At 46.4% G+C, this 21,866-nt stretch overlaps 1 protein-coding gene across 1 annotated transcript; it reads right to left on the reverse strand.

Moving 5' to 3' along the window:
- Positions 1-1,696: 1,696 nt before the first annotated feature.
- On the reverse strand, positions 1,697-19,895 carry LOC139049831 (uncharacterized). Its single transcript, XM_070525649.1, has 3 exons — positions 18,553-19,895; positions 3,257-3,334; positions 1,697-1,704 (listed from the first exon to the last, which is right to left on the reverse strand). The coding sequence occupies exons 1-3, from the start codon at positions 19,673-19,675 to the stop codon at positions 1,697-1,699; spliced, it is 1,209 nt and encodes a 402-aa protein (XP_070381750.1). The 5' UTR covers positions 19,676-19,895.
- Positions 19,896-21,866: the final 1,971 nt, after the last annotated feature.

Consider the following 21,866-nt stretch of genomic DNA (forward strand, 5'->3'; position numbering starts at 1 on the left):
CTTTATCATCGGAATGGTGAACAGCGCCGCATTCCATCCTTGCGGTTGCGACGACACGGGATCAGCGCTCGCCTTGCGTCATCTTTTCTGTCCTGGTTTTGTTTGGCACTGCTTTATTTTTTATTTATTTTTTTAGCTATGAGAAAGCTGTAGAGCAGATTCAATGACACTATGTCCTTAGACTGTTACGTCGACCCTTAGACTGTCGACGATACGCTATGCTGACTAGGAGTACTAGTCTTAGCCTCTTAGACAGCAGACCATTCTCGGAAGTAAATATAATAATACCTTGGTCTAATAACTTTATACTACATATACGCAAGGCCACCAAAACGCCAATGCCCCACGACGAAGGCAAGGAGCGCTTATGTTTGCGAATACGTGTGAGTAAACATTCAGCTGCATGTGTATGTTTACTGACACTTCCACTTACCTTACACTCTGAAAAAAAAAAATACGCTTTGGAGTTTACTTTGCCCCCAAACAATAATCGTCATCAGTCTTGCTTGCGTTTAGTTTCTTGAAAACTCTGATCTCACTACTTTCCTGTCAAGGAATGCCATGTCACGCTGATAACGCGCATGTCATTCGCGACCTGGAAGTGCTGGGCACGTAGCGTTAAAGAAAGGAAAGGCGCACAAGATAGACGACGAATATTGTTTGGCGACAAAATGAGCCCCGAAGGGTGAAAACTCTTTTTTGGGTGCTCGTTTTCGCGCCCCCCCTCCCCCCGTATAGGGTGTATCCAACTTGCCTGACCATAGCTAATCTCTCTACCTTTCGTTCTCTCTCTCTCTCACCATCTTTCTCTCGCTCAAAAGAGGTGTGAATTTCGTTATCTTGTTCTTTAGACGCTTTTTGAACGAAACAAACTACAGTGCAAAATGCCGGAACTGTCTTCACCGCCTTACCTGAAAAGCGTTCACTGATATGTATATTTCGAAAGTAAAGAAAAAGCTTTCCTTATCTAAGCTTCGAGGTCATGAGGAGAAGGTATGTTTTTTGATAATACAGTCGATCAAGTGTCATGATTAAATTGTTCCGAAGCTTCAGCACTGTGCTTCCAAGAATAAAAGAAAAGGCAGTGGGGCCAAACGGTCTCCCATAACAGATCTTAGAAGGCGAGGCTCCTCGTCTGTCTTCAACTAAACGAGACAACAATGCGTTTTCAAAGTGTTTTGTAATTCCCTTTCTACAAGAACAATCGAAAAAAGAACTCGACACCAATGGTTCACGGCAGCACTATATCACCCGTAATTTGTTCGCAAGTGTGAAATATCGCTCAGTGAGAGTTTCTGCGGGAGTGGCGTGTTTCTGCCAGAGCGTGATCGAATGACCTGAACGCCGTGGTATACGCGCCGAAGTAAAGCTTCCAGGAGGCGTTCGCTTCACACTTTCCAGATAGCTCTTTCGAGTGGGTCGGCGAACCCCACTTGCAGTTCCGTGCAGTGATCTGGAAGCTTGCGAGGTGTGTTTGGATCATTTAGTAGAATGACAGGGAAAACATCCAATCACTTGGATCGTTAACATTTCTGGCTTCCACGCGCTCTCTTCTCTCAACCGCTCCTGATAATAACGATCAAGACGTGGAAGGAAGTCCGTATTTCGCAAGTAACTTGTTAAGTTGAGGAGTCGTAACTCGTCAATAATCGCTCCCGCGGAGTATATTCTGCCACCTCTTAGCACATATCGAGCATTACGCACCTGGTGGAATGGTGCAGGGAAGTGAAGTGCAGTTCTACAGTTGGCTGCATTCGCTAGAAACGATATTCAGAAGATACCCCCCGTGAAATCGAATGTGGCGCCACCAGACTTCACGGTCCATTTAACGCGTTCGCAAATAGAGGGTAACTTTTTTTTTTCTTTCGGTTCTTCATCTTCTCCATTCTTGGTCTTCTTATGTTCGTGCCAAAAAGGTCGCTTACTGCAGAGCTAGCGATAAATCGTAGCGATAAACGTCGAAGCCGGCGGGAAAATCGGAAGTTCCACGTAAGCAACCACGGTGTGAAAACTTGGAAGTGGAGGCACGGGGGCGTACAAACAGCTTTCCGACGAAAAATAAACAACGGGGTGGTTGGCAGCAAAGTCCTTTAGGCACGTCTTCCTTCACGGTTCAGGAGAGCGCACTTTCATTGCTCGTAGGTGAGATTTCGTTCCGGGAAGCCGCACACGAACGATAGACACTCTGTTGACAAATAGGTATCTCTAGCCATTCCTCCATGGTGCCGACTCTTCCCTTCCCATTACCTCAGTTCAGATTAGGAAGCATCGTTCCAGGATTTATTTTAACAACATAAAGATATAACGGATATGTTACGGTCGCGTGAGGAATAAGCATCTCACGCATTCGGGCAAGCGAGAAAGGTGCTTTTACGAAAGGCGCCGTTTGCCACTTGCAGGTTGGGCCCGACAACATCCGCCGACCAGCGAATTCGAAAACTTCGGAACCAGCGCCAAAGTTTCGGCTCCCGCTTCATTCTCATCGTATTCCCCATTTTAGTAAACCAGTGTTTTTTATTGCTGCAGCAATTATATGGGCACTCCAGGCACATTTCTGCCGTCGCCGTCGGCGTGAGGTTTCGTATAACATTCGAGGGCGATCAAATCGTCGCCGCGCCCCGTATGCTGTATGTGCGAATGAAAGCGTACGAGGGTGAGACGGCGATCACGGCTCAATGTCGCGCACTCAACGGAGGAAAGCGGGGAGGAAGCGCGCCGTCTTCTGTCGCGTGCGAGGCTCCCAGGGGAGGGAGGTGGGGGGGGGGGGCGTTCTACTCCAGGCGTCCCGGGCAGCCATGCGCGCCCGGCCGGGACGCTGTATTTCGAAAGCCATCTGCCACAGGTACAGAGCCCGCGCTGCGCTGTGTTTTCGCGAATTAGGTTGCGTTTATGCGAGCGGCTGCACGAAGGTCAATTCGTTAGCTCGCTGCCGCTGCCGCGTTTCCTCACTGCAGCGTTTTGTCGGCGAGTTTCCGCGGTCATCGAGTGAGATGTGTTCATTTTTGCTTGTTCGCTCGGGACACCGTGCTTGTTAATTTAGTTAGTATGCCTATGTTTACAAGTATATACGACCGATAGAACTACTATCCTTACTTCGCATAGCTTTCCACTAATTTGCTATCGCAGTCGATGCTTCGCCTGTCGGGCGAAACTGCGGCTTTTTTATTTGTTCCAATACCTGCAATGCCCGACGACGTTACAGAAGGTAGTGGTGGCTGAATATCAAAAATACATAGTAAGATGATGAAGTACTTACAGCGTACAGTAGTCATCGATGCCAGTTTTAGATACAGAATTATTGACGGCTTTGACGATGGAGCTGGGCAGGTGATTCCTAGGGAGAGTAAATTAATTTTGTTTATTCGAGGAACGATTAATCATTCATCATTTAACTTTTAATTGGTTAATAGCTTTAGATGCCGGGTTTTTCATCGATTAACTGATTAATCAGAATTCTTGTCGGGCATTCCAAAAAGGTTGAAAGGCAGTTATTTACTTTTGTATGACCCTATTTTAATTTTCTGGCGGTCAAACGAAGCTAGAAATAGGAGTGTATATATAAAGTTTGATGAAGAACAATATCTCATTTCTTAAAGACTAAATAAATCTGGCACTAGTGGCCTTTGAAAAGATCGACAATATATCTTATAAAATGGCACTTAGAGCGAAATTAAACAAGATACGTGGCACTAGTATATCCCTATACAATACAGCTAAACAAGAAATACAAATAATGGGAGAAGTTAAGAATGAAGTCCAACTAAAATGTGCAAGAAACTGCAGTGTGCAAAGGAGAAATTGAAATTACTGGCTTATGATTTTAAGACACACACTCATTTCTACAGAACGAAGGAATGTCAAATGGCTGGGATATTTGGGTGAAGCCGACACCTTCTTTGAACGGCCACACAACCAGCATTCTAGAAAACACGCTCGGAAGCTATAGATCTGCTTGGATTGATATATTATCGAGGTTATCTTCACCATTGTGTCAAGTACATGCTCCAACTCGGCGCGTATGCTGGGCCACGTCTTTAGTGAACTGGGACTGACACAACGATCAACGACTGGGTTGCTATAGTATGCGTTGAATTGCGAGGGCTTTCAAGCCTCCCGCTTCAGCTGGCGTTGTGGCGTGTGCGGTGAAGGGGAAGAGAGGAGCAGAGTTCGCCCCGGCATCAATCGGAACTCGGAAAAAAAATTCACCGACGATTACGATATTCCCTAATGCGAAATTTGAGCGCAGCTCTATGCGTGTTTTCATTTCGCGGTATACTGGCTGGCTCCGAGACAATCTGTGTCGTGCGACACATTGCAAGCGGAGCGAACTGTGGCGCGACTGCCTCGCTAATCCGGAGAGGCAGCGCGAGAGGCAGCGCGTGGGTGACCCGTGGGCGCGCTTCACGGCAGCCGCCGCAGACAGACCTCCCGGAAGACGCGCGCTACTCTGCTGCCGTCTGGTTGTCATCGTCGCCGCACTGCGCCTTTCTTCTCGCGCTTTCGTCATACCCTCCTCTTCCTCCGATTTCCGTCTAATGGTTCCGCTGCACCCTCCTCCTCCACTTTCCCCCTCGCGTATTTCATTCCCCGCTGCGCACCACGTTCTCTCTTTCATCCTCCGCTGTGCTCGTTCGCTCGGTTACGCCGACGCTCGCCGCAGGAACGAGCGCCTGCAGGAGCTGCGCTTTGGAACAGTTGGGAGGCGCTCTACCACAGCCGCGCAGTCACGGCTCGTGGACCGCCGTTCTAGCACGATTTCAAAATTATCGCGCCATTCCTGTCAAATTCTCGAAAACGATTGATCGAGCATGTCTAACCGATTAAGTCGATCAAACCAAAAGTAAAGATCGATGAATGTCAATAGTTTTGCGGGATACTTTTATGCGATTCATCGAATAATCGTTCATCGATATTACCAACCCTAGTGGTTCCAACCGGTTACTGCCTTCGAAACGAACGAGCGAAAACACAATTCAGCTTTTCAAAAAGAAAAGCCTAGCTGCTTTCTTGCTGTGGTCTGCAGGTGACGAAACATATGATGGCTCACTTATGAAAGGGTAAAATTGTCATCCACCTGAATTGTAGCACGTAGCTACAAAGGAAACCCATATGGGTTTCTTTAGTAAGTAAGTTTATTTTCGACCATCACGTCATACATCATGATGCAGGGGGACCGAAGTAAAAGCTGTCTTTCAACAGCTTGACAGAGCAACGGCCCCCCTTATTTGGCAGTAGCATACAAAGTCATAAAAAAGAAGATACACAAACAAGAAACACTGCCCGCGGCGGTCACATTACACCACATAGCAATATATAAACATATTACATAAAGGCTGCATCTGGTACATAACTTAAAAAAAGAATTAAGTCATGCTCACATGGCAAATAAAGAAATGAAGGCTTTTAATGGTTTACACAATGCAATGACATGGCAAAGGCACTTTAATAGAAAAAAAAACAGGAATAACACCGAGTAACACCATACTTCTGTAAAGCGATTCGGCTTTCGTTGCATAAAGAAATAACAAGAAAAAGTTTAGGAAAGAAAGTAAGCCAAGAGTGTCCGAAATGTGGCATTTTGAAGTACTATATCCTGTCTCAATAGGTCATTAAGAAGTTGTGGAAGCCGGTGTTCTAACGTTTGTAGCCCATATGTTGTTCGAAATGTTTTAATTTCCCACATATCCTTATTTCTTGTGTTGTAGCTTTGTTCACGCCTTGTCAGGCCTGAAAGAGCTTGAATAAAAGATGTTTTGCTTAAATGTTCTTGTTTAAGTGTTCGGCTGAGGCGATAGTCGTAGATTTTTGTTACTGGAACTATTTTGTGTTCTAAAAATATTTCTCTTGTATGATGCAACGTCGGTAATTTCTTAACAATCCGCATTGCTTTTTTTTTGTAATACAAGTAATTTGTTCAGGTTTGCCTGTGTTGTAGTTGCCCAGATAAGGCTACAATAGTTAAGGCGAGAATTAAATAAAGAGTAATAAACTAACATCATAACACAAGAGGGTAATATTTCACGGTTGCGATAGAGCAGACCAATTATTTGTGATAATTTGGAAGTAATGTGGGCCACATGATCGTCCCAAGACATCTGCTGGTTAAACACAACGCCCAGAGTTTTAAACTGGGGTACTATTTCTAGCGTACAAGATCTGAAGTATATTTCTTTTGTCAGAGTAACTTGTTTATTCTTGGCCCTAAAAACAACTGCTTTTGTTTTGCCCACATTAATTTGCAATGCATTATTTTGTGTCCATTTGTCTAGGTGTTTGAGCATGCAGTTTGCTGAATCTATTAGATTATTGGCATTTTCGCCGGATAAGAATATGCTCGTATCATCTGCGTATATGATAAATTTTGCGAGGGGAAATACGTTGACGATGTCATTGATATAAAGATTGAAAAGAAATGGACTAAGTATACTTCCTTGCGGAACACCGCAGCGGACAGGGAGAGTTTGTGAGATGAAGCCATTGACACTTACAGCTTGTCGGCGATATTCCAGATACGATTTGACTATGGATGCTGCGTGCCCGCGATAACCGTATCGTTCAAGCTTCCGGAGAATTAATTTATGATTTATAAGGTCAAACGCTTTTGTAAAATCAATGAAAATACCCAAGACTATACTGTTATGTTCAAATTGTTTTAGTATATATTCCTTCTGTTCTAAGAGTGCGAATTCTGTTGAAAGGTGCTTTCTAAACCCATATTGTGATTTGGTGAGTATATGATGGTTGGATTCAAATTCTGTAAACTGTTTGTGAAGAGCTTTTTCTAATACCTTTGAGAATATTGGAAGTATGGATATTGGGCGGTAATTGCCTAACTGGTTCCTGTCTCCCTTCTTGAAAAGTACAGAACAGCGCGCAACTTGCATTCCATGAGGAAATACAGCATTTGCAATACAGAGATTGATGATGTGAGTGATGTAGGGCAAAATAATATCCAGAATTGATTTTATGGGCCGTATTTGTAGTCCATCTATATCACGTGAGGTACTATTTTTGAGCTCTGTGAAAATTGTCATTACTTCAACTTCAGTCACAGGTTTAAGATATATCGTTTTGTCCAACAGTGGGATGTCATTTAAGTCGTTATCCACGTCTCTGTCACAAGAAAGACCAAGGAAATATTTATTAAACTCGTCCGCTAGATTTTGGTCGGACACATGTGTCCCATTTAATTTCAATGATGTAATTGCTCTAGGATTTGTATCATTAGTTATCAGGTTGTTTAGTTTTTTCCAAACAAGATCACTACGCCATCTAGTTGATTCGAAATCATTTATGAAATATTCATTCCTAACTTTTTTAAGTATCTTGTTCAGGCGGTTACGATAGGTTTTAAAGATATGCAAGTCGCCCATTTCCTTTGTTCTGATAAACTTATGGTAGAGTTTATTCAAAAGGAAAACCTCACAGTTGAAGTAAAATATGTCCTGGCCCGGTATCTGGTCCGGAATCCTGGACTAGATGGGCTTTATTTCTGGAAAGACTAGAAGAGGCTTTCTTTCTGAGAAACGAGTATGCGTTTCCTTTGTAGCTTCGCGCTGGATGGTGGATGACAATTTTTTTTCCTTTCATGTACTTTCTTTCACCTTGCGGGCTTCCGCGGAACTGAGTTACCATGGCTCACCTAGTAGTTCGTCTCTCAGGCCTGCATTACGAATGATTTTACACTCTTAAAAAAAAGTTTGAACCCTTTGGTGCGTATCTCGACCCACAGCGATAATCGTCATCTATATTGCCCACATTTCCTTTCTTGAACGCTGCGAACCCAGTACTTCCAGGTCATGTACAACATGCGCATTTTCAGCGTGGCATAGCATTCTCGACAGGAAAGTAGCTAGCGCAAAGTTTTCGAGAACGGAAACGCAAGCAAGACAGATGACGATTATCGTTGTGGGGCAAGATGCGATATGGGCAAGATGCAAGGGTGCAAACTTTTTTAAGAGTGTATGAAACAGCGATAAACGGGGGAATATTTTGCGTAACAGTGCGTTAGGGAAGTGTAAGAATGTTTTCGTAGACGACACACTTGAAAGGCCAGAATGGTTGCATAACATAAAGCACGCACTACGGTTTTGCGCAGATTCAGCACGATCAAAAAGATACTCGTGATTAGCCTAGGGTATAACGCAAGGAACCTGACCGAGTGGAGAACCAAGCAGTTTGCCAAGCACTCGTTGAACAAAACGTTCATTCGTTCTGTTTCTATTGGCGACTTTCATAAACGTGGGAGTGTTTCGCGACTTAACGGTTATTGTGTTTGGGTAACTCGTTTAACCAGAGGCACGCTGTTAAAAAAATTATTTATAGTTCTGATAGCATCTATCCGACTTCGGTATATCTGGCATACAGCGCTCTCCCTCGTCACAGCATCCGCAACAAACCCAGAAATACAACTCAATTTTCTATTGTCTCAGCTTTCACATCTTTTCCCTAGATTCACCTAATGCGGCTCCATGTCATCATGGAAATTAGTAAATTTGCAAACAAGAAAACGAGAATACTTCTTCTGTATGGGCAATTCCCGAAACACCCTCAGCGTCAAGGATAACATGTCTTTCCTTACTCTAACGATGCATGCGACAGATCAGTCGCGCATACACTACAGCGCGACCACTGAGCGCTGTTTTTTTCACTGGTGTAACGCAAAACTCCGCATTTCACGTTCCCCTTAAAGTAGAGGCCCTGATATGTTGGTGGTTACAACATATCGTACAAACAAGGTTCAACCTCTATGCTTGTCTGACGTGAGTAATGCCCTCCGTTAACGTTCACGAATCGGTGATGAACACTTCATAGTCGTACGAGTGCTTAAGTTGGTCTGATGTGGTTTTCTTTTGCTGGGGGCGCATGGTGAGCCCTTAAAACATTAAAATAGCCTCTAAACCATCTCTGATAATTCAAAAACAATCGCATTCTCCTGTCTGGGTTTTTCCGGTCACTTTTTCACACGTTATGGCGCCAACTGGATGTGATGCACCACGGTAAAAAGCTATCGATTGGCCTAGCATGTGCGAAAGACGTCAGGTCCGATTCGCCTGCTGGAACGCCTTTGCCTTGCAGTCGTTTGCCCGCTCCTCTTCGTCGTCTCACTTGCACGTCGTTCGTCCACAAACTATTGATTTCACCTCGTGCAGCGTGTTCTGCAGTGCGCGTGTAGCAGCAACAACGTGTGGAGCCGAAAAGCGCGAAGTCCTATTAAGGTAATTGTGTTTTCAAGCAACCTGACTGCCAACGTGACGCTGGTCGCTGACGTGGCATCTCCGTTTCTACGAGACATTTGCGCAGCGAGAAGGAGAGACCGCCCATGGGAAGAGTAGCGAACGCGAGAAAGAAAAGGCTCACCGACCTATACGATCTCAGAATGGTTCAGGCACCCTTTAAGGTCGTTTTGCACTCATGAGAACATCCCGTGCTACCGAATCTTTATATATATATATATATATATATATATATATATATATATATATATATATATATATATATATATATATATATATAATCAGAAAATTGATAAATGCACTAAAGGATCACATAAAAAGAAGGGTGATGGGGAGAAGGGGCGTCATATATAGTGGGACTGCAGGATCTCAAAGTTCTCGAAGGATATCACCTTTCGATACGTTCCCACGTAATCTCGTCGCAAGAATCAGCTCACCACCTTGCAGCCGACAGTAATAGGGTGTGCACATATGGAACTCTATATTGAATTCTCTCATTAACGTGAGCGAAAGCGTCGTTAACCAGATTGGGCTGCGATCGTTGCATTGAATACGTGATTTCCTTCGCTGCGCTTAATCCGATAAAGTGAGCCGAGTGACTTACTGATTTCAGAAGGCACATCTTGGCGGTCCGAGGATCTGCGTTACGGAATTAGACACTCAGTCTGAAGTCCTCGAAGTAGTAAAAAAAAATGAACGAATCAAGAACGAGTGAGTTCCCCGTAGGCTTCTTCTTCGCAGGATCAGGTATGCAGCGTTAGTCTGTGAAGAAAACTAAGCCGCAGACCAATGTTGTGTGATCCCGAACCGGTGCCTGTGCCTTCAGACATTATTGCTTGCCTGAGTTCCTTATCGAATCTGCTATATAGTGAATATCGTAGTCGAGTATACTCTACCTTATAATAGCTGCTTGCGACGTCCCACATCAGTCAAACAGCACGAACCCGACTTGACGACGCCCTGACAGCCACATCGCAACAGGTCGGTCTCAGCGAGCAATGCAGATGCGCAAGTTTTTCCCTTGGGAGCGTTGGCTCAGTACCTTCGCTTAAGGCAATGGACAACTGTATAGTCTGTCGGCCGCGTTGCCAAGCGCTTACTTCTCCGCGCATTAGTGCGGCAGGATGCAGGAATGGTGTGCGACAAATTCGTCATGGCTGAAAGTGCCTCATATGGGGCTGTCAATCACTTAAATAAAATTAAAATCATCATTATCAACGTCATCAGCTTGTTTCACATTCGCTGTCTGCAGAACGGAATTCTCTACCATAGGTATTCAGTTATCACTGTCTTGCGTAAAGCGACTCCATCTTAAGCCTATACTAACTTCCAAACTTCATCACACCACCCATGTCTACCATACCTACCTCAATGTTTACTTCGGCATAGCATAGCATACATTATGTTACTAGACCACCGGTAACCTGCTCTAGTTTACCCGTTACATGACCTTCCCCGCTACTCGGCTCCTTCCTTATAACCTCAGCTATAGTCACAATTGTTTCCCCTCTGATTCATACATCATGCCAGTTTATTGTCTTTTAATTCTAAACATTTACTATTTTTTGTTTGATCCCTTACGAAGCGTTCCTTTGCTATGACCAAGATTCTTGTTATCCTTTCAGTTTCCTCCCCATAAGTCAGTTCTCATAAATGCACAGATTGTACGCGTACCTTCCTTTACAATGTATCAGTAAACTGCCAGTCATGCTCTGAGAGTTCCTAGTTATGGGGTTCCTATCCCCTTTTAGTACGCCCGGGAATTTCCTTCTCGTGGGCAGTTTGCCCTCTGTGATCAGTTAGCCTAAGTAAAACACTGAGCCAGAACTTAGCACCGCTAACTCTCTATGTATACGATAGCATACTGAGAGAGTTAGCGGTGCTTTTGTTTATTTTGATTGTAATTTGAAACGCCGTAATTCGTATGCCTTCACTTAATATAGATCTACACAATGCGTTGGAACTGCGTGATTTTTTTTTTATCGTCCCTTGTCGTCAGTCCCGTTTCTCAATGATGGTTTTACTTTTTAACTCATTCCTTCCATGCGTCGGCACTACAGTTCAAACGATAAGCTTCAGGCACATGTACAGAGTGCGTTAGTCGTACATCTCAGAGAACTCAGAAGAGAGCTCAAAGAACTCAGAAGACGTTTGCTATTCGATGTTGCCATTAAGAAACCGCGGCGATATGCCTGAGCGCACCATTTATCGCGGAGAGATGCATCCAGCGGCAAAGCTCTTGACTTCTCTTAAGGTGAACCGTGAACAAGCACGGACCCCTGGTGTATCGTCGGTTTTTCACAACAAATTTTCTCAGCTTTAAGCGAAGTCGACACGTAAACATACACGATAAGCGTGACAGTGCTTCCGAGACGGTTTTTAAACGAATATCAAAAGTGCGCTCTTCTTTATCGTTAACGCCTGCGGAGGCACATTTCTTCCGCGCGTATACACAAAATGCTGACGATAGCTGCTCGTACATTTTATCCACCTTCTTCCAGTGTGGTTTCAGTTTGTGAATCGCAGGCTCGCTCGACTGCAAAGGCGCCCATAGTGCAATGAAAGATGAAGACGGCTATAAGATGTCCCGATGCGACACTCGAGGAAGAAAAAAAAAACACTTACGGGAGAAGTTCGCATAACTGCCTTCGTTCTACGAAGCCACGCCGAGCCCGCTACATCTAACTCTAATACATCGTGTCGTATCTCGCAGGAGGCGCAGCGTTCTGAGTTGTTGCGGCTGTCATAAAGATATTTAGCAGGTGAACGAGCCGAACAGAAAAACGGCGTCCGCGCTTTTCGGCTGCCAGCATGCATTCGAGGATTGATTCCAACACTAACGTTTCTTGGGAAGGATACTTGCAAGAGATTGATCTCTCTCTCCCACTCTTTTTTGCGTGTCATAAAATGTAAGTGAAGCTGCAGCTGTCGCGAACGTTTTAGTCCCTTATCTGTCCTACTTGTTGTCGTCCAGCTTGAGTTTAGAACTCGCGCGTTCCTGCATATGCAGTTCTATTCCGTTTGCGGAGGAACTCGGAAAGCAGGAAACGGCTGTGGAACTTCCCGGCGGTAAATGCGCAAAGACACTTATCTCTAAAGCATGCAGTTTTAATAAAAGCGCTGTGCAGCAGCACAGAGCTCTGCGCACCAAACTCTATAGTAGTATACGTCCCATCGACTTTAATAGCAGGTATGCGACTCCGAATTCTGAGCGCTATAAGGCATACATCCTTTCTAAATAAATCTAAAGGAAAAGAAAGTCGCAGTATCGCCTGAAAGGCGAGGCATCGATTGCGACAGCAAATTAGTAGACAGCTATACAAAGTGTATTAGCTTTATCGGCCGTGTAAACTTGTAAACATTCGCTTTCTAACTAGATTAACCGCGGGATCGAATCCCGGCCACGGCGGCCGCATTTCGATGGGGGCGAAATGCGAAAACACCCGTGTACTTAGATTTAGGTGCACGTTAAAGAACCCCAGGTGGTACAAATTTCCGGAGTCCTCCACTACGGCGTGCCTCATAATCAGAAAGTGGTTTTGGCACGTAAAACCCCATAATTATTATTATTAACCAGATTAACAAGCATGGTGTCACGCGCGCACACGCAAACATGAACACATCTCCCTCGATGACCGCGCACACTCGCTGTCAAAACGCCGGAGTTTAGAGAAAGCACGGCAGCAACAGCGAGCGAATTGACCTTCGTGCTGCCTATCGCTTCAACGCGAACTGAGCGGCTAGAAGAGAGCGCACACGAACCTATTAGCCTTCGGTACACATGGGGTTCCTATCCCCTTTTGATCCCTCTGTGCTCCACCAAAGGTCAGAAGGCCCATTTTTTAGTGGTGCGCACAGCTAATTATAAGGTTTGTTTACAAATGCTTTCAAAACATAAAATAAATATATGGCATTTGCTTCTTCATTATCCCGTTGCTGATTATATAAAGCCGTGCGTAAGACCTTTTTAAGTGCGCTGAGATTAACAAAAGCATTCGCATGTATAGTAATAGCAGTCAACGGGCATACAAGCTCGAAAAATGTAGCAATTAAGATGATCATGGCCTGCGCCCGAGTTTTATGCGGACCACGTTCAGCTTTCAGCCGCCGCAGGAATTTTCGCCTCTTCCTCGAATTCCCTTTTGCCTTTTAAATGCCCCAATTACTACGCTACGAACGTTTTGCGCTAAATAAAAGATCATTTATTCTCTTTGTTTCTACCATATATGCTGTAGGTTCGCCGGCCGCGTCAATTTCGGCCTCTGCAGAGATTCCTCCCCAGATCATCATCATCATCATAATCATCATCATCATCAGCCTGGTTGCGCCCACTGCAGGGCAAAGGCCTCTCCCATACTTCTCCAACAACCCCGGTCATGTACTAATTGTGGCCATGCCGTGCCTGCAAACTTCTTAATCTCATCCGCCCACCTAACTTTCTGCCGCCCCCTGCTACGCTTCCCTTCCCTTGGGATCCAGTCCGTAACCCTTAACGACCATCGGTTATCCTCCCTCCTCATTACATGTGCTGCCCATGCCCATTTCTTTTTCTTGATTTCAACTAAGATGTCATTAACTCGCGTTTGTTCCCTCACCCAATCTGCTCTTTTCTTATCCCTTAACGTTACACCTATCATTCTTCTTTCCATAGCTCGTTGCGTCGTCCTCAATTTGAGTAGAACCCTTTTCGTAAGCCTCCAGGTTTCTGCCCCGTAGGTGAGTACTGGTAAGACACAGCTATTATATACTTTTCTCTTGAGGGATAATGGCAACCTGCTGTTCATGATCTGAGAATGCCTGCCAAACGCACCCCAGCCCATTCGTATTCTTCTGATTATTTCCGTCTCATGATCCGGATCCGCCGTCACTACCTGCCCTAAGTAGATGTATTCCCTTACGACTTCCAGTGCCTCGCTGCCTATTGTAAATTGCTGTTCTCTTCCGAGACTGTTAAGCATTACTTTAGTTTTCTGCAGATTAATTTTTAGACCCACTCTTCTGCTTTGCCTCTCCAGGTCAGTGAGCATGCATTGCAATTGGTCCCCTGAGTTACTAAGCAAGGCAATATCATCAGCGAATCGCAAGTTACTAAGGTGTTCATTCATTCATTCACAAAACTTTATTAGCGTCCTGAAGCCCGGTCTTTTCAGACCGAGGCGGGCCGCGTCCACGTCGGCACCGCCAGGCCGAGCCTTATGGCGTCATCGTGGACCCTCTGGACAGCCCGTAGCTGATCTTGATATGAAGAGCTTGTTATGAACTTGTGCCAGTAAAGCCATTTTTCTTCGGGGTCGGTGAGAGTCGCGGGACAGCCCGCCAGCATGTGTCTGATGTCAATGATGCCATCGCACACGTTACATTCTGTCCTAATTTCTCTTTCTGGGTGAATTTTATTTATGAAATACGGAGTGGGGTACGTCCCGGTTTGCAGTAAACGTAGCGTCACTGCCTGAGCCCTGTTCAATTTTACGTGTGGCAGAGGGAATTGCCTACGCCCCAAGTAGTAATATTTAGTTATGTCGTTGTAAGTTAGTAAGTGATCTTTATGTTCCCCGGAATGGTAGTGGGCGTCGGTTCGGTTCTGACAGGCACGGCAAGCAAGTCCTCGTGCCAGGTCGTTCGTCACCTCGTTGAGGTTGGGCCGAGTCTCGTCCACTTGTCCCATATGTGCAGGAAACCATCGGATTTCAGTTTTGATAGTTTCGACCTTGTCGATAATTTTAGCCGCAGTCCCAGCTACATAGCCTTTGTCAAAGCTCTTAATTGCTGCTTTGGAATCGCTATAGATGAAAGACCATTTACGGTTCCTGATGGCTAGAGCAATCGCGGCTTGCTCCGCCACCGTGGAATCCTTAGTGAAGATGGTGATGGCGTCCCGTACCTCGCCCCGGCTGTCGACCACCACGGCGGTGTAGGCCTCTTTGCCTTTGACCCAGGCAGCGTCTACAAGGGCCGCCTGTTGTCCTAGCTGTTCAATTTCTTTCAACAAAGCTTTCGCTCTCGCTTTTCTCCTGCTAACATTGTGTTCCGGGTGCATATTTCTCGGGTGGGGGGTGGTTCTGATCGCGTCTCTAAGTTTCGCGCTCAATTCTACCTCGGATTCCTTCGGGTTCATTGATCTATTTGGGTCTGTCCCTATCGCTTTGAGTATAAGCCTGCCCGCTCGCGTTTTCGTCAGTCTTTCCTGCTGCGCCATCTGTTGCGCTTCCGCCATCTCTTCTATCGTATTGTGCACGCCTAGGTTCATGAGCTTCACGTTCGAGGTGCTGATGGGTATACCTAGGGTAGCCTTCACTAACTTTCTGATCAGAGTGTTTAGCTTGTTCAGCTCGGCCTGCGACCATTTAAATAGACCTGCCACGTAGCTGAAGTGACATAGAGCGAAAACATGCACTAGCCTTAGAGCGCTGTCCTCACCCAGGCCTCTGTGTCTGTTGCTGATTCTCCTTAGTAATCTGATGACTTGGTCCGTCTTGTTGGAAATGTGCTGAATGGCATTCAGGTTGGTACCTCCCGCTGCTATGTGGAAGCCTAAAACTTTAATATTTTCCACCTGCCTGATCGCGGATCCGTCGTGACAGCGTAACATAATCTTGGGTTCCTCCCCGGGGACGTAGCCCCTGGGTCTTCGACCCCTGCGTCGATGTTTTAGGACCAAAAGATCCGACTTTGCCGCCGAACAGTTGAGTCCCATCTCGCCTAGCGTGCTTTCCACGGCGTGTATGCTCTCTTGCAGTCTGGTCTCCGTTTGGCCTACGTTACCGTTGGCGCTCCATATGGTTATATCATCGGCGTATATTGCAAAGTGTATACCTTCTATGCTCTCCAGTTTCCTCGCGACTCTGGTCATTGCTAGATTAAATAGCATGGGCGAAAGTACGGCCCCTTGCGGGGTGCCCCTGTTTCCCAGGTTCATCACCTTTGATTTTAGTTCACCTAGCGTGAGGCTTGCTTGCCTACCGCCCAGAAACGCCTTGACTACACTGTATAGCCTCTCGCCCAACCCCAGCTCGGACAGGACCTCGAGGATGGCCTTGTGCTGTATGCGATCGAAAGCTTTTTCGACGTCTAGTCCCAGAATCGCTCTCGCGTGCACCGGGCTAACGTGTATGAGCTGGTGTTTGATCAGGAGCATGGCGTCCTGAGTCGATAGTCCGGGGCGGAAACCGATCATGTTATACGGGAGTATGTCATTTTGCTCGACGTATCTAGTGAGTCTGTTAAGAATAACGTGTTCCATAGCTTTACCTATGCACGATGTAAGCGATATTGGACGTAGGTTATCCAGATGGAGTGGTTTGCCCGGTTTCGGTATGAGGATGGTGTTAGCTGTCTTCCATTCCTCCGGATAGTCTCCCTTTCTCCACAACTCGGTGAAATGATCCGTCAGGAAAGTGATCGACTCATCGTCTAGATTCATTAAGAGTTTATTGGTAATACCGTCGGGTCCGGCTGCCGATCTACTAGAGAGACCATGGAGGGCGGCCCGTACCTCACCCTCGGTGAAATCGCGGTCCATTTCCTCGCACGGTCCTCCCATGTACTCCACGCGTTCGTCGCTATCGCCCGGTTGTTCGAGCGGGAGATATTTGTCCGCGAGCTGCCTCATGACTACCTCCTGAGTCGTGCACTGGCTGACTTGATGTACCAGTTTTGTAATTGCTGTTCTCTTGTTTGACTTAGTGTCGCTCTCGTTCAATAGATGTTTGAGGATGTTCCAACTGCCTCCATGTTTGATTCTGCCGTCTGCCAAGTGGCAAACTTCGTCCCACTGCTGTTTCACGAGCGTTCTCGAATGCTCCTCGATCTGTCTGTTTAGTAACGCTATCTTTTTCCTGAGCTTTCGGTTCAGTCTTTGCGTTTTCCATCTTTGCAGAATGGATTGTTTGGCCTCGATCAGATGCGCGAGCCTACTGTCCATGCTCTCTATGTTTTCTTCTGTCTTAATTTCTTTAGTGGCCTCCCTGAGGTCCTCTTCGAGCTGGTTGACCCAGGTCTGGAAGGACTGTCTGCCCGCTTCTATCGGTTCCGATTCTAGTCTCTTCGCTCTAACTTTCCTAAAAAGGTCCCAGTCCGTGCACCGAAAGGTTCTAGCCTCTTGTTTCGGCATACCTATACCTATGTGTATGATATAGTGGTCGCTGCCTAGATCGGTGCCCGACTTTTCCCAACTAGCTTGTTTAGAGTTGTTGACAAAAGTTAGGTCGGGCGTAGAGTCCCTGCACGTGGACGTGCCACAGCGGGTGGGGAAAGTCGGATCTGTGATCAGGCACAGTCCCAGGTCCATGGCAAGGTTCCATAACCCCTCACCTTTCTTTGTATTCCAAGCGTATCCCCACGCTTGGTAGGGGGCATTAAAGTCCCCTCCGATGATGAGCGGAGAACTCTTTGCGACAGCGAGTGCCTTGTTGAAAAGTGCCCTAAAGCTTTGTTTCTTGTAGGTGGGACTGCTATAAATGTTCAGGCAGAAGATACCCTGCGCCCTGCCCTTGTGCCTTTTGAGTACGACTTCTACTAGGATATACTCGATTTTACTCAGTTCGAGATGGATATCGTGTTCGATAAAGGGTAGCTTTTTGTCAACGAGGGTGGCCAATCCCCTTCCGGAATCTTTTTCTCTACATACCGATTTGTACCCGGTTAGCTTTACTTCGTCCGCTAAAGTTTCCTGCAGCATAATTACTTTTGGTTTGACCCCCATCGATCTAATTAATTGGCCCAGCGATGCCTTTTTGTTGTGGAATCCGCGACAATTCCACTGCCACACACTAAAACTGTGGGCGCTATCCATGATTATTGAATGGGTTAATTTTGCTGTTACCCGCGATCGATCTCTTTGGAGCGCCCCCTGACGTTCCGGAGAGCGATTTTACGCTTTCTGATTCTGACGGCAAGAATTCGTCGTCGTCGCATTTCGTTTCGAGTTTCTTGAATCGCTGTTCGGCCGTTAACCTCCATTTCCATAGTTTATCCACTTTAAAGTTAGTCCTTTCCGTCGTTTCTCTAATTTCTTTGATTACCTCTTTCAGCTCGCTAAGGACTTCGAAAACCGAGTCAGTTTCGGGGCTTACTGCTCTTTTTTTCGGGGCGGGGGAGTTATCTCCCTCGCCTGGTTCGTTGCTTTGACCTACTGGTCTTGCTACTGCTACGCTGACAGGGCTCGGCTGTGCCTTCTTTTTCAGTTCTGCTACCTGTTTGGTCAGCTCTGCATTAGCTTTACGCAAAGAGTTTACCTCCCTAATCAACTGTTCTATTCTGACATCATTGCTTTCAGTCACCGCCGGCGTAGTGGCGCCACCAACGATTCTCACCGTACCTTTGACTTTATCCGCCCAGGCGGTCCCAACTGTCGGCTTGGCACCGGGTGTTCCATCTTCTAAGAGCGCCTGGGCTCCTCCCGACTTGGAGCGGCTTCTCTCCCTCGCGGCCGATCGCGACCGGGCGCGTTCCCTTTGCACCTGCGATCCTCCCGACTTGGAGCGGCTTCTCTCCCTCGTGGCCGATCGGGACCGGGCGCGTTCCCTTCGGCGAGCTCGTACCACATAGGGTGTTTGAAATCTCTGCTTGCACACCTTGTCTCCGGTGGGATGGTCTCCTCCACAGAACTTGCACTTGGGCGTGCAAACGTGGTCCGCTCGTGGGTTGGGGGCTCCACACCCTCTACACTGAACAGAGTCCGGCGTGGGGCACACGTCCGAGCGGTGTCCTACCCTACCACAAGTGAAGCACACATCAAATTGTTTCCTGTAGAGATAACATCTCAACAAGGTCGGCCCGTAGCGCACAAAGTTTGGCACTTTCAGTCCATCGAAGAGGACGATGACTGAGCCTGACGTCTTGATGCGCTTGGCGGCCAAAGCGAGCGGGTTGCGCTCATGCACGATATTCCTTGTGATAGTAGACTGGGAGTCCCTGATGTCGACTTGTCTAATCACCCCTTTGCACGTGGCGTGCGGGGCCGTCTCGTACGCATTGACCTCGTACTCCGTTTCCACGATTTTGAAGGACTTCATTCTCACGTACCTTGCCGCATGTTCTGGTTCAGGAGTGCTCACCACCACGATATTTTGCGTGAAGTTGGGGCACACCATGTCTTCACTTGCTTGCTCTGCCGTTAGGCCTGAAGCCTCGATCACTGCAGTTCCAATAGCGGTGGTACTTACTTTGCTCAAATTTAGTCCTCCTCGTGGCCTGATTATAATTTTCCGATGCTCCTCGGGCAGTTGGGGCATCCTTGAGGCCTTTACTATACGGTACTTGATCGAGCCGGTGTTGGTGGCGGGTCCCTTGCTGCCGCCGGACGCTTGCGAGGTACTTGGCGTCGCGTTCGCCGCGTTGCTGCTCTTCTTTCCAGCACGGGATCGTCGTCCGGTAGCCACTTGCCAACCGAAATCTTCCTCATTGTTGTCCTCTTCGTCTTCCATACGGGAGTCTGTCATGTCCCCCTGGCGCGTAGGCCGGCAAGGCCTAATGGGCCCTGCTCCTCGCTAGGGTTAGCTCCGCACGTAGTGGGGTGAACAGAGAAAGTCCAATAAAATTGTCAAAAATTGGTTCCCGCCTCGAAACTTCGTATCAGTCGAGTCTGGGCAACTTCACGGATCTGATGATGTGCTTGAAATCGTCGTACCTCGAAAAATTGGCCAGCGGAACATCAAAAAAGACGGAGCCGATGTGAGAGACGTGTCTGCTCCGTGCACTTCTTCTTCGTCCTCTCTACTAAGGTGTTCTCCATTAACTTTTATCCCCAATTCTTCCCAATCCAGGTCTCTGAATACCTCCTGTAAACCCGCTGTGAATAGCATTGGAGATATCGTATCTCCCTGCCTGACGCCTTTCTTTATTGGGATTTTGTTGCTTGCTTTATGGAGGACTACGGTGGCTGTGGAGCCGCTAAAGATATCTTTCAGTATTTTCACATACGGCTCGTCTACACCCTGATTCCGTAATGCCTCCACAACTGCTGAGGTTTCGACAGAATCAAACGCTTTCTCGTAATCAAAGAAAGCTATATATAAGGGCTGGTTATATTCCGCACATTTCTCTATCACCTGATTGATAGTGTGAATATGATCTATTGTTGAGTAGCCTTTACGGAATCCTGCCTGGTCCTTTGCTTGACAGAAGTCTTGACAGAGATTCACGCTAAAGTGAAATTTCGTCACTGAGGGTGGTTGCGTCCATTTCCTGACCTTCAGCGTGAAACCCTGGGCCGCGCCAACCTTGAGCTCTGCCTCCGTGTGTGTATCAATAATAATAACAATAGGGAGCGCTGAACCCTGCTTGCGTTCTTTTGTACAGCTTCAGGGTTCTATTAATTAGGCCAAAACTTGAGTATGCTTCCATAGTTTGGGACCCTCACACAAAAATTAGCATTAAGAACCTAGAAAGAAAAGCGGTACGATTTATTTACAGCAAATTTAAGGCTGCTGACTCCTCCACTGCATTACTAACCGATAACGACATTGAACTATTACAAATTCGAAGAAAGAAAAGTCGACTAGAGTTTCTTTCAAACTTAATTAATCGTAGGATATCCTTAGACGCCGCAAGATACGTACCGCCGTTGATAAGCAGACCCACTCGACACCACTATCCTCATTCTCTAACACTGACACTTTTCGGTACTGTTTTCTTCCACAAACAATAGATGACTGGAATAAACTAACTGAAGCATACCCCCAGCGCCCGTGAGATGTATATCATTTTTGTAAATTATCTTGTTATTTTGTGTATTAATTATAGTTGTATTGTAATCAAGTTAAAATTTTTTCTTAATCGTCTACCTTACGACCAAGCAATTCGTGGGAAAAAACGTGTTACACACTTGTTTCATCTTGTTCTTCTGTGTATATCATCTTTGAATTTTGCTCGCCCTGCTTGGACTTCTTGTCCACACTATAGTATAAATAAATAAATAAATAAATAAATAAATAAATAAATAAATAAATAAAAGAAATATTGTGTAACGTCTCGAGTTCTCCTGTAACCTGGGCGGCTTGCGTCCCCTGACTTTGGGTACGCAAACTCGAAAGCTCCATAACATTTATTGGCGCCTAACAGAATAACTGAGGACGGCGAGGGAGGCCCTGCAGGAAGGTGAAAACCCGCGCGCAATTAAGGGCGCCTGCCAGGCGAGAGACGGAAATTTAAGACGATGAGCAAAACGAGAACAAGGTGAAAGCCAGAGCCTACATTTCGACACGCGGACTCGTCTTTTTCAAGTCCCAATACAATACATACGTACAAGGGACAGTTAGAGAAATCACGGGCAACACGAGTGTCGAAATGGCCCAACCTTCATTGGTTATTGATCACCCACGCCTCTGACGATCTAAATACGTTGCATCAGAAAGGTATTATCTGTGCATTCCAACTCATCCGCAGTCGTTCCGCTTGTGCTCCTTTTAGATGAGCTAGAGGTAACACTGTACGCCAGAAACATGGCCTCCAAGATTTTGACGCTCGTTCGTTTGAATCTTAGAGGCCATGCGAAAATGTTGCACACGCGGAATTTTTATTGCTCTAACTTTGATGGAACCATTGCATGGGCGCCAACAAAACAACCACGCGATTATGCCTCAATCGCAGATTTCCCTAGCAAAGCAATGGTACGGCCAGGCACGCCGTCGA

Source organism: Dermacentor albipictus, chromosome 9 (assembly GCF_038994185.2).
Source record: "Dermacentor albipictus isolate Rhodes 1998 colony chromosome 9, USDA_Dalb.pri_finalv2, whole genome shotgun sequence".
Classification (NCBI taxonomy): Eukaryota; Metazoa; Arthropoda; class Arachnida; order Ixodida; family Ixodidae; genus Dermacentor; species Dermacentor albipictus.

Coding starts and splice junctions, on each gene's coding strand:
- LOC139049831 (XM_070525649.1), bottom strand. CDS start 19,675: ATGACAGACTCCCGTATGGAAGACGAAGAGGACAACAATGAGGAAGAT. Junction 3,335..18,552: donor CTGGGCGGATAAAGTCAAAG/GTACGGTGAGAA, acceptor TACTCTCCCTAG/GAATCACCTGCCCAGCTCCA.